We start from the raw sequence: 13,585 nt of genomic DNA on the forward strand, positions 1-13,585 counted from the left end.
AGACAGAGGAATGAAGTGACTTGCCCAACGCCACACAGGAAACCAGTGGCAGAACTAGGAACTAGACGTGGGTATCCTGACTACTAGCCTCCTCCTCTCACCAGATTATAGTGCCTCCCGGAGAGTTTAAACTCCGAAAAGCAATAGAAGAGATTTACTGTACTGGTTTCCTAACTTGAGGCCATTTAGCCCAACAGCTACAATGGAGTCTCAAACAAATTACCCATTGGCTTGCACCAAAGAGTGGGAGAGCCACTGAATACTGTGGCTGCTCCAAGCACATCTTAAAAGATGGGAGCAGTTGGAAAGAGTGGCATGGCAGGAACTGAAAGCGGTTGGGGGGGAGGCAATCCTGAATAAAGAAATAGGACATAAGTTTCCTCTGCAATATCTTCAATGTCAGCTCTGAGAAAGCAAGAAGACTTCTTGGAAGAAGCTTGTGGGTACAGAAGAGTCTACCCTACCCAGCATGCATTTCTGCTTGACTAATAACAGCACAACATGACAGCTTCCTAGCATGCCTCACCATCCTGAACACAAGATTATAGCCTGGATGGCTGGTTCACAGCCTTGACGGCTGGTAGCAATAAAATCCTTAATCGAGTTCTAGCAAACCTTTCAAGCACATCAATTCCATCAGCGTCCTCTGCTCTCAAGACAGGAGAGCTACAAAAAGGTCCTCCCAATAACTGCCAAATAAATTCCTAGTCTCAGAAAGAAGCAAAAATTCTGACATCAGAAAACCAAAGGTTTTCACAGGCAGCTGAAAGGATATAACGATGCCACCCACAAACACTTCCCCGTGGAAAAAAAGCAAATAAGCTCTGTGCAAGTGTTCAAACATGGTTCGTTCAAGTGCTATTGGAAAGCGAACTAGAGGTTTGTTTCCACATTATTTCATCCCAGCACCATAGCACAGTTTCCAAATAGCCATGGGCTTAAGGTGAGATTTCCGCTGCCAAAAAGAGAAACAGATGCTTAAACTATTTGCTTCGTAAGATCATGTCATGGAATTATACAGGTAAAATGCTGGATCTCAGTACTAGAAAAGACTCCTAAATTTAAAAAACAAACACACACAGGATCCCAGACCAGCTAATTTAAGGGCATCCAAGAAACGATGTTATCTTTTGGGTAGGAGGGACTGGATGCTGATGTAGCGTGGGTTGGGAATGGAACAGCAGAAATATACTCTAAAAACAGAATATGGCCGCTAGCAAAACTTCACTCCCAATGTGTTGACAGGAAAGAGCTGAGAAGGGAAAAAGTAAATTAGCTGACTGAGTAGTCCAACAATATTTTCCTTGACGGATCACTTGCGTAGGTGGGATCTCTTCAGGGCCTCGCAAAGAAGCCTTGGCCCACCGTTTCCTGTTGTGTATCACTTGTTAGCATCCATTCTCCTGCCTCAGTCATGGAGTTAAACCTGGAAACTAGCAAGCTTCCCCCAAGCCTGACACATGGAAAATGAATGCATGTATGTGCCCTGACTAGGATTTAACACCACACTAGTCATGTTGGTGCCTCAGCAACTACCCAAAACCATGTTATTTCCATCCCTGCAGATTTTTCTTCCTCTTTGGTGGGTTTCACATCACCAGTTAGTAAGAGTACCAGGCCTGTATATTCCTTTCCCTCTAGACCTCAGTGGAAGAGTTGAGCTCAATACTAAAACTCCACTATAATTGTCTACAGGGGATGCGCGCAATAGCCTTCGCTGATGATCATAAATTAAAATCTGAAGGCAGCAGCAAATCTGTCATTTTTGATTAACCAAGGCAGCCAGCCAAAAGGAGCTTCCATCCCTACCCATGCGCGGCTAGCGAAGCTGGGTGACAAAGGAATTATGATTAATCGTACCATCCCCGTGGCCACTTGGGTGCACTGCAATGCTATTCAGAGCACACCACCTCTGATCATGTGCCAATACAGTCAAAACAAAAGCCAGCCATGCAGTATTGTGAAGGTGGTTAATATACGACTGGTTAAGGACAGGAATCGATCAAGTCACTAGGTTTTGAAAAAACAAAGGGAGCCAGCCTCAGCTCAGCTAGTCACACAGCTCCTCCAGTTAAAAGCTCAGCCTTACCTCCTCTCCAGTCAGTGCCGGGAATAGAACCCAGGAATCCTGAATTTAGTAGCACTTGGAGAATGAACCTCCTTAAAAGCAAAGTAGTTTAAAAAAATAATAATAATCAAAGACCCATCTGTTTATTCTACCTCTTATTGTTTCCAGCAACGTTAACAATATAAACCAGTAGGTTTAAAGCGTCACAACAGGCTGAAACAAAATATAGCCACGGTCCTTTTGAGCAGAAGTGCAAAATATAACCATTCTTGCACTTGTATAGCAGGGTGTTCAAATGGGGGGAGGTGGGTGATTCTACATGGCTCAGGAGAATGGTAATGAGATTTAGAGCTTTCCACCTCCAGGTCACAAGAGCAGTCAAGGTCAAGAGTGAGCTAGATTGGTTGTAATCTGATGGCTGCTTGCTAGCCTCTGTAAAATGAGTTTGAGGTCTAAGTCAATTGCCAGTGGACAGATGACGGCTTTTGTGACATGGACACAAACTGGCTGCTGGTAGTCTCAGCAGAGAGGCTCAGCATTAACTAGATAACAGTCTGCATTGCAGCCACCCCCAGAAGAGTCCCTTCAGTGCCAGCTGAGGCATACTGGAGGGGTGACAGAAACTTGCACTGCTGCTGTCTGTGCTGTGGATAAACAGAAAGATTCCATCCCCCCATGGCCATCGCTCCAGCATCTATTACCAGCACTGAAGTCATTTACTTAAAAAGTTGTCAGTTGCAAGTTAGTTTAACATGGCCCAAAGCAACTTTTTTGGAGGAAAAGGAGAACAGCATGAAAAAAGCATTCATGTTAACACGCTATCACAGTGCACAGCAGTAACTCGTTACCAGGAATTTCACCACGAGCAGTTTCTATGCATATTCTCTTTGGCACAGAAAGAAGGCTGTAACCGCTCCAGCCATTAGGGTCCAGCAGATCAGTTTTCCACAAAGTCCTAACTTGGCCTTCACACAAAGGTGCTGCCATTGTTGCACGAAGACAATGCCACTGTTGAACATCGCTCAATTCCCTAGTTAAGGGTGATATAATTTCGTCTCTGTGAGGACGGCCCACGGGCAAGATTTGTGGTCACACAACTTTATTACTTCACTTACGTCACAGCTCATTACAAACCGCAAGTGATCCAATAAATGGCTGGCATTTAAATGTAATTTAATTATAGAGACTTTTTAAAAAGGGACCCTTGTATAAGAGGATAATCTTTGCTATGACTTCATCTTAAGTGATTCATCATTTAAAATGTTAGCTGGCAGCCATGGCATGAATTAACACCATACTTCAGTGGGATGTAAGGTGGAGAGAGAGAGAGAGAGATCGACTCCTTCTGATGAAGGGAAGATGAAATGTTTGCAAAAAAAAAACCACACTTTCTAGCTAGGTGGCTTCCTTTTTCTATTGCCTATTGTCAGTATTTTTAGCCATTCAGAAAAAGCCATTAAAGCCCTTAGTCTATGCAGATCTCTACCACTTGAACTGAGGTCAAATCCAGTTTGCATCACAGATTAGGTTTAACTAACATGTTGATCAGTTTGCCTGAGGAAAAGTCATGCAGTGCCTAAGGCAATTACGCTAAAATCAGCTTTTTTAAATTAAAGAACCCTACATCTTTCACATGGCAGCACCGTCAAGGGGAATAAATATGGAACTAGGAGCTACTGTTTTCTAAGTCTTGTCTTTCCACGGAACTGCAGGGTGGCTTTGGATAAGCTTCAGTTTCACCATTTGTAAAACAGTAATGGCTACTTGCCTGTAAAATGCTTTGAGGATTGCAGAATCAATTCTGATCCCTCTCACCTGTGAGATCCAGAGTATCTTTGATAAAGTTAGTCAAGGTTTACAACATATTAACTGATCAGAATCTGGTCTTTGAAGTGCTACATAGGTGCTATACAGCATTAGTTCTTATCTTTCTGGCTGTCTTTTATCCTGCCATTTGGACATTTATGATTCAAGACCCAGAAATTAAGGAAGTACCATTTCCTTATGAAAATGTAGGAGAACCAAGGCTGAAGGAAAAAAGACCAACGAACTGTGGTACAGGGATCCAGGAGAGTACTTACCAGTGTTTTCTTCCATTCCTGTGGAACGCTAGCTTTCTGAACAATTCCTGCAGAGAGAAAAAACAAAATGTATGTGCAAGTTGATAGCAGAAAAATCCTGAGTTTTACCAAAGCCTTAGTCTACTTTAGCTTCCCTTTCAACAGTGGCTAACCAAGTCTTTAACCAGCAGGCAGGTAACTGAGCCCCAGGTTAGGGAATCCTATCTGGCAATTTTGGAATAAGATGGAAAGACACTGACATCCACCCCCTTAGCACAAAAATGTGACAAGTCCTATCACGGTGAACTAATTCCAGGGAGCTTCAGATTTCAGAATGCTTTCGGTTTGAACGTTCTCTTTTGTTGCTGTTACATGCAAATAGGCCCCACAGCACAGAATGCACATGCATCATCTCTGCTACTCACCTCAAATATTGCAAGTCAAAAGAGGCGACAGCCGTACTGGCAGGTTCTAAATCTGCCCCAGGAGAGCGCAAGTCTGGGTAACCTCCTCCTTTCAGCACTAATGCCAGAGCACTAGCCATCCCACACAAGAATATATTTGCAAGATAAAAATGAAAGTTATTAACACCACTTTAAGCTCCAGGTGCCATGCATGTGGTGTGTGTTCTGCATATGGAAACTACTTATGCTATGAACAGGTTAAAATCTAAAACTACAACTTCATTAACAAATAAAGCGTCAAACACTTCTTCCATGGATAAATCATGGCTGCATCCCCAAGGCAGTGTGCCTTAACCTATAAACAGGATGGATAAAAATTCATGATGTAAAAGATTAAAATTGGATCTATTTAAACTGCCTTTTTAAACAAATCTATAAAATTAAATGTGAAAGTGACAATTTATGTTAAGGCCTAAAATTATAATCTATTTAAATAATTTAAATTAAATACAAAAAATGATATTAAGCAGTATGTGTTTGCTGCCAAGTTTTGAAGAAAGTCAACCACTGAACTGGTGGAAGCCACTGGCTAAGCACCTGAAACCAGAGTCTGTTGGCGTGCGAGACCAGATTTTGACAGAAGTAGCCTCTTCTGCAGGGGGAGAGAGAATATTTTCTTCATTTCAGCTTATTCAACTAGTTCAGTTCAATGGACTAGTTCATTCAAAGTTAAGGGACTAATACGGAATTGAAAAAGCAGGAAAACTTGTTTTCCTCTTCCAATCGAGGAATAAAAACTAGGTATGAGATGATGAGATCTACAAGTTCTAAAACCTTGAATGATATGACCAGAAACAATCAGTTCAATTCAATCCCTACAGAGAATACTTCCTTCAATAAATCAGTCAATTTTAAATGCAAAACAAGGGATTATCTTTGTTAATTTTTTCTTATGTATCCAGCACAATTAAGGGAATTGTATTTAATTTTTTAAAAAATCCTATTTTTCTGCATTTTAATTGTATTTGCATTTCCACCCAAATAGTGCTTGACACAAATCGCAAGTAAAAAGTTACTGTAATCCAGTAAAAAAGAAATGCATCATTTACCATCTTCTAACATAATAAAAATGGAAAAATTAAGAATCTAAATAAATGTAAATTAAGCTATATAATTGTTTAAATAACTGTGTAAAAATACAGCATGTCCTCCTGGTTATCAGAAAGAAGCACCAAATTTAGTGTAAGGATAATTTTTAGTTGCAAATCAATATATTTTAGTGGTTACCAACCAATCAGACTCAACCTTTCTTTAGGGAAAAAAACTAAAAAGTACAAGTGCAAAATATAATTAAAACTGATCTAAATCAAGGTTTTCTGCTTGCTGATTTAAGTCATGATTAAAATTAGCAACTTAAATCACTGACTTAAATCAATCCACCATGCCTATAAAAATGAGAACATTTCAATGCTTACCTAGAGAGAATGGGAAAAGGTCATGTTCATAGGAAGCTTTTAGAAACCACAGGATGGTGTATTTAGCTGTGACACTGATGTTTCCCAGACCTGGAGAAGAGCTCTGTGTAAGCTCGAACACTTGTCTCTCACCAAGAGAAGCTGGTCCGATAAAAGATATTACCTCATCCACCTCGTCTCTCAAGTCTGAATTTATGGTAAAATGGCTTAAGAATTAAAAGAAATTGTGCACTATACTGGAAAACAGCTTTCTTACAGCGATTCTCTAAGCTCTGAACTACTTATTTATACAGAATCATAAATGTGCTTGGTGCTTTAATGCAGTTTTGTTGTAGCCATGTTGGTACAATAAAAAATATCATCTCACCCCACCTTGTCTCTCTCGGTGTTTTAAAACAATGCTGAGTCCCTGTGCAGAAGAGCTTGCAGTTGCTAAGCGCAACAGAAGCTGATGAAAACAGGGAGGGATTGAGGAAGGATGCTATTAGTGACATATGCCTGGTCAGTTTAAGGTCTCCACGTACACAAGTGACTTCCTAAAGGCAGAGCTTTTTAACCTTGCAAGCTGCATCGGCACTTCAAAAACAGACTCCAATGAGAAACTGCAGAACTGGAATTAATTTGCAAACTGGACACCATTAAATTAGGCTTGAATAAAGACTGGGACTGGATGGGTCATTACACAAAGTAAAACCTATTTCCCCATGCTATTTTTTCCCCTAGTTACTCACACCTTCTTGTCAACTGTTGGAAATGGGCCATCCTGATCACTACAAAAAGTTTTTCTTCTCCTGCTGATAATAGCCCACCTTAACTGATTACTCTTGTTATAGTTAGTATGGCAACACCCATTTTTTTCATGTTCTCTGTGTATATATCTTCCTAGTGTATTTTCCACTGCACGCATCCGATGAAGTGGGTTTCAGCCCACAAAAGTTTTTGCTCAAATAAATTTGTTAGTCTCTAAGGTGCCACAAGTCCTCCTCCTCCTCCTCACCCCTTCACACGCTCACTTCATCAATTCAATCTATGCCTTAGCACCTAGCAGCCTGAAACAGCTCTTTCCATTCCCCTTTGTCTCTGGCAGCCAGGAAGTGCTAACAGAACCCTGGCCAGGCCAGGAATGCAATGAGTTTCCCCACCTTTGACAAATTCCTCAATTTTAGAATGTGTATTCAGTCTGTGCTACTATCCCAAGGTAGGGGAGACTATAATCTTACCCACACCAGGGCTGGAACTGTGTCTGAACAAGCAGTTGCTAGCAGAGCTTTAAACATGGCTGAACTATATAGCCAGAACTCCTTTTGGTCAGAGAATCATGCCCTAGGCTACCAATACTTAAAGCATTCCATTCCAGCACTGTTTAGACAGGAAAGAAAAGAAAAAAAACTAACTGTCCACAATGACCAGGGCGACCGTGCCAGAACTTTGTTTGCCAGGGGCGGCTCTAGGCATTTTGCGCCCCCCAAGCACGGCAGGCAGGTTGCCTTCGGTGGCTTGCCTGTGGGAGGGCCCCGGTCCCGCGGCTTCGGTGGAACTCCGAAGCCATGGACCAGCGGACCCTCCGCAGGCACGCCTGTGGAAGGTCCTCCAAAGCTGCAGGAGCAGCAGACCCTCCGCAGGCAAGCCGCCAAAGGCAGCCTGCCTGCCGCCCTCGCGGCGCCGGCAAAGCATCCCCCGCGGTTTGCCGCCCCAAGCACGCGCTTGGCATGCTGGGGCCTGGAGCCGCCCCTGTTGTTTGCACAACCATGTTCTCACCATAGTGTGGATAGTGCCTGTCCTAAGCCCACCAGTCAGCACGCACAGACCCGGATGCAGCAGGCCATATTAAACGTCTTTGTTTAAAACCTCCTGGCACTTCCAGCCAACAGAGTCCATTAGCATTAAAATATAAAACAAACTCCTAGCTCCATGTCATACGGCCGTCCTGGAACTTCTGAAGACAGCTTCACGATAATTCCATCCGCAAGGACTAGAATGAATGCTACACACTTCTACCTATCAGAGGTAATTTTAGCTGCTTTACAAACTCCTTAACCAAAAAAAACAGATCCAGCACTTTCACCTCAGAGTGCAAATCTTCAGCTAGCAAGGGCTGGATGATGGAGGGCATTTGTAGGTCAAGTCACGGTACCTGCTGTCTCAGTAAGCCTTATAGAAAAGGGAAGTCAGGAGAGGAATGGAAACAGACACTTCAATGCTACTTTCACCACAGCACAGTCAGATTATAGCAACCCTCCAACCACCCAGGGATTTCAATTTCATTTCCTTTTCAAGGATGTTCGCCAGAGGCTGAGCTCATTGAGCTTTGCTTACTCCAAGGTGCATACTTGGAATATTAATCCTTTCAGTCCCCTGTCCCCGCTGGATGCTCCAAGAACATCTGTCTCAAAGCCCGACAGAGCACTGGGAACGAGGATTCTCCCTAGTGTAGCTCTAAAGCCAAATTCTTCTAGTTATTACAGAACAGGTATAATAAAAACAGTCATATTAGGGAAATGGAATGTGATCTTATTAGAGCAAGAAGCAGTGGAGTCAGGATTCCTAGATTCTATTCCTGGCTCTGTCACTCAACTGCATGATCTGGAAGTGGTCACTTGACACAGAATCATAGAATCTCAGGGTTGGAAGGGACCTCAGGAGGTATCTAGTCCAACCCCCTGCTCAAAGCAGGACCAATCCCCAGATAGATTTTTGCCCCAGATCCCTAAATGGCCCCCTCAAGGATTGAACTCACAACCCTGGGTTTAGCAGGCCAATGCTCATACCACAGAGCTATCCCCCCCACCCCCCATATCTGTAGCCCTCAGAAGGACGCTGGATATTCTTGTTATCCACATAAACGTTAAAGTCCTTTTTAGAATCCTGTTACGGGCCCCAATGGCATTCTGTGGAAATGGATTCCACAAGGTGAATTGTGTTTAAGGAGTTTCCTTTTCTCAGTTTTGAATACACCATCTTCCAATTTTATCGGAAGTCCCTTGTTGTGTTATGAGACGGGGAAACAGATGTGCTGTCTTCCTTAACTATATCATTTGTTATTTTCTATACTTCTAGCAAGGAGTATGGGGAAGAATTGAAAGTATTAGTACACAAGCTAAATAATGATTTAATTGGCATCACAGACACTTTGTGGGATAAGTCTCATGACTGGAATATTGGTATAGAGGGGTACAGCTTGAAAGGCCAATATAATACATGTTATATTACATGTTAAGCCACTAGTTTCCATACAGATTTAACATTCTGATTTCTCCCATGCAAATAGTATAATAAATATCACTTTACACCAGCAGCATAGCTACCAGTGGGTGTGGCGCAGAAGAGGAAAATAATGAAGATTATAAAGTGGAAGGGGTTTACAATCTAAATTGTTGCTACTGTTTGGATTTTGTTAGCCTTAGGCAATGTCTATACTTTGCACCTTTTAGCGACACAGCTGTGCGGTTCCAGCCGTGCTGCTAAAAGGTGCGCAGTGTAGCCGCTCTGTCAGCAGGGGAGAGCTCTCCTGCCAACAAAATAATCCACCCCCAAAGAGAGGCAGTAGCTTTGCTGGAAGGAGAGTTCTCCCACAGACAAAGCGTTGTTCACACCGGCACTTTTTTGTCAGTAAAACTCTCATTCCATGAGGGAGGGGGGTTCACACCTCTGAACGACAACAAAAGTTTTACCCACAAAAGTGAGGTGTAGACAAAGCCTTATTTTCACTATACAGCCAAGACAGGCCTTAGAGAAACTAGTTAACAGCCTTTCACTAGGAGATAAGTTGTGCAGGACCCTCTCTCAACATACTGTAGCTCAGCAGTGCTGGATGGTATATTAACTAAATAAGCCACATACACACTGCATGCACATGCTCACATACAATTCCATTTCAAACAGAAATCAGATTCCCCTCCTTCCTGACAAAAATATGACCTTTTGGATTTGCATGTGGTGTTTTTTTGGTAAGAAACATTTGCAGTATGCAGTAGTTTGAAAGTCCAGGTGTTTCAGTTCACTGCACAAGCTATATTTAACAAAGCCTCAACATAAAAAGCAGTCAACACAGTCAAAAGGAAAGCATGGCACAGAATTAAACCTTAAGCTTCTCATCACCAAACTAAGTAATCTTAACTCTAGACTATTTTATTCAGCTCTCAATGTTGCAAGATTTATGGGCAGCTTTGACTCTCTTAGCTAGTTTTACTGTTGGGGTTTTTGTTAGTTAGTTTTTAAGTACCTTTTGAAGCGTGTTTAAGAATTTGGTGCTGTGAACTGTGACAGACTAACCACCCTGGAAGTGGAAGTCCTGCATTTACCCACAAAACAGATGCAGCATGGACAATAGTGCAAGTTTCCCCACACGCTGCTATTTAAATCTCTTCTAGGAGCGACCCTCTCCAGGAGCAAGAGATACTTTAGTTTCCAAATTAATTTACCCTTTTGTCTCTCTGCTTGTAAGTCTCCAATTGCTGTGATAATTGTACAATGCAGACACCTGCACAAGAGAAACAGCCTGATACCCAACTTCATGTCTCAGAGACTTTTAAAGAGCTGCCAGTGGCAAGTGATCCATTTGGACAGCATCACAGATCTGCATATATAGCTTCTGAAAGATAGACATCAACCTGGATTGCATTTGAACTAGTGATGTAGACATGAAAGGCTTTTATGAATCCTTGGCAATCCAGAACCAATACATCCTTTCCAACCAATATGTTTGAAACTGTTTTTTTAACCTGTGGTAAAAGGATCGTTTAAGTCACAGACAAAAGTGATTTCTGGTGTCCTTCTCCGATAGCCTACAAGAAACTTCAGGACAACCACACAAACAAATTTCCAAGTCACTTGACCTGCTACTGCTTTCCCTAAAAGATTGCTGTAGAAGTACCTTCAGTTAACAGGTTATTACATGTCCAAAAATAAAGATGGCATTAAGACCACATTCTTAAAGTACTTCTTTAAGTGGTGAGAAGACAAACTGTCTGTAAGCAGAAATTTTTAGGAAGGAAAAATATTTCACAATGGACTAGATTTTAGCTTCCTCAGCAGACAGCTTAAAACTATCTGAACAATGAAAACACATACACCACAATACTCAAACAAAACCCTTTACACCACAAAATTATGTTTTGCAAAATGATAATTCCATAAATTAGAGGAACATAAAACAGATGGAATGAACAAATTGGTAGCCTGACAGCAAGGATCAGTGATTAGCACCCAAACTGGACCACAACCTCAAGCAGCAGAAGAAAACCTGGTTAATTAATATATTGAGGTTTATTTAAGATGCAGTCTACTATTTGATGAGTTCTGTCTGTAACCATAAAACTGCTACACAAACTAATCTGTTAGGCCTTGTAGAACATGTGAACAACTACTACCCAAAAATACTATGACATTTCTAGTGTTCTGAAGCAAGGTATTTCATTGGTTTCATCTACATCCTGAAAGCTTATGGTATGCCAAAGGGAAGGGAAAGAGAAAGACTCTGTATAGTTTTTACATAATGATTCCATTCAGAAGCCCAGTTATCCTACTGTCATCTTCTCTCTTCTGCGCTGTGGCACTTAGTGAAATGAACCAGCCACTTCTGATTGCCAGTGACTGCCTGGTTGTACTCTTAACACCAGGAAATAAATATTTCAGTGAAGCTTATTTTCCTGAAATCTAAGTTGCGTCTTCCATGCCTCCCCTCTTCCAAAGAGCATGAATTCACACAGCCATCTCCAGAGGTCAAGGGAGTCTGAAATCAGAAATGACATCATTGTTGCTTAGGAGGTGCCTCTGGGAAATGGAGTGTTAAGTTAGCAAGTCTCAGGAGTGCAGTTATGAACAGATATTTTTCTTAACATGGGCTCCACCTCTGAAAGGCAAGAACTCAGCTCTGCACCAGACAATGGTTTGTATATATTAATAAATACAGGAATAGTAAGCATGAAGGAGCATTGCATACGAGCAGTAAATACCTAGAACTCAATTCACGTTCATAAATCAGTAGAAGGGAAAAGTTACTAACTGTACCCATTCTTCTGTTCTACAAAAATTCAAAACACCAAGTAGCGTCTGGAAAGTTGTTGTTTGTGGGGTTTTTAAAGAAATTTATTTACAAAGATGAGCCACAACATGAAGATTTCCTCACATCTCGTCAATTGCTGGAAATGGGTCATTTTCCTTACCACTACAAACAGTTCTTTTTCTCTCCTGCTGATAATAGCTCATCTTAACTGATCACTCTCCTTGTAGTGTGTATGGTAACACCCACTATTTCATGTTCTCCGTGTGTGTGTATATATCTTCCTACTGTATTTTCCACTATAATGCATCCGATGAAGTGGGCTGTAGCCCACGAAAGCTTATGCTCAAATAAATTCGTTAGTCTCTAAGGTGCCACAAGTCCTCCTGTTCTTTTTGGGGATACAGACTAACATGGCTGCTACTCTGAAACATGAAGATTGTAACATTTCAGATTCAAACCTGAACATCATTATCCAGCCAGCTAACATACTGGTTCTTGTATGTCATTTTTCCATTAATAATAGTATTCCAATTTTCATGCACAAACAATGCAGATTTCAGTCAAACAGCACAAGATTTGTAAGAATTTTCTTGGAACTTAAAATTCCATATTTTAAATATTCAATTGCATGTATAATAATTTGTCCTTATGCCACACCTTTTGGAGAATTTTAAAATGGTTTACAAACCCATCACACCACAGTCTGCTGCTACCTCTAAGGTGAGTGGAATAAATAGTCCTGTAAAAGCGTAAAACAGCACAACAGGTAGTGAACATGAAATGTCATCTCTAGTTCAGACTTCAGGGGGATTTTAAGTAAACAACATTTATTCAGGATACTGGATCTTCAGTGACAAGTGATCAGGCCTTTGATTTTGTATCTCCTCTGAAAGATGGCAACTACAGGTGTACAGTCCCCTAGCATCACTGAAAAAGAAGATCACCACCTAGTAAGATACCATATCACATCCGAAGAAGTGGGCTGTAGCCCATGAAAGCTTATGCTCAAATAAATGTGTTAGTCTCTAAGGTGCCACTCTGAAACGTATTACTTCCTGTAGCACCTACCTGTTTCTGTTAGGTCCCCCATCAACTCACTGACCTAGCCTGACCCCGTTTAGTGTATAGTCTGGCCTAATCATATCACAGCACCAAGTATCATGGATGCATTTTATATACAATACATATATTGATGCCTGTTTACAAGACTTCAGAAGATGGGTTGATGTGTAATTCATGGGTGTGACATCACATTTGTGAATTATGAGACTGAACCAGACAATGCTGCCAAAGGCTTTGTCTAGGCCTTGTCTACGCTGGCAAGTTATTCAGGAGTAAGGTCAGGTGTGAATTCAAAGTGCTAGAGCTATTGCGGAATAGGAGTATCCACACACAGGGTGCTATTCCAGAATAGCTATGCTGGTCAGTTTCCCCTTGTAGACAAGCCCCTAGACTGGGAGTTAAAGATGAGATGTTAGTTCATGTTTGCTGGCTTGTTCTAATTAAAACCTTCCAAAATGCTAGTCAAGCCAAGGCAAATTGTACTTCAGTGTGCGCTAAGCTGGTCAAGTTAA

At 41.5% G+C, this 13,585-nt stretch overlaps 1 protein-coding gene across 3 annotated transcripts in view; it reads right to left on the reverse strand.

The window, feature by feature from the left end:
* The window catches only part of PHACTR4 (phosphatase and actin regulator 4), a 92,731-nt gene that overhangs the window by 51,270 nt on the left and 27,876 nt on the right, over positions 1–13,585 (reverse strand). For 2 of the 3 annotated variants that reach the window (XM_039511766.1, XM_039511768.1), the window contains exon 2: positions 4,150–4,196. In XM_039511766.1, the coding sequence (XP_039367700.1) occupies positions 4,150–4,165 (16 nt within the window). In that variant the 5' untranslated portion in view covers positions 4,166–4,196. Of the gene's footprint in view, positions 1–4,149; positions 4,197–6,007; positions 6,070–13,585 lie in introns of those variants that run through there. The other variant, XM_039511767.1, reaches the window with a different exon arrangement.

Source organism: Mauremys reevesii, linkage group 23 (genome assembly GCF_016161935.1).
Source record: "Mauremys reevesii isolate NIE-2019 linkage group 23, ASM1616193v1, whole genome shotgun sequence".
Classification (NCBI taxonomy): domain Eukaryota; kingdom Metazoa; phylum Chordata; order Testudines; family Geoemydidae; genus Mauremys; species Mauremys reevesii.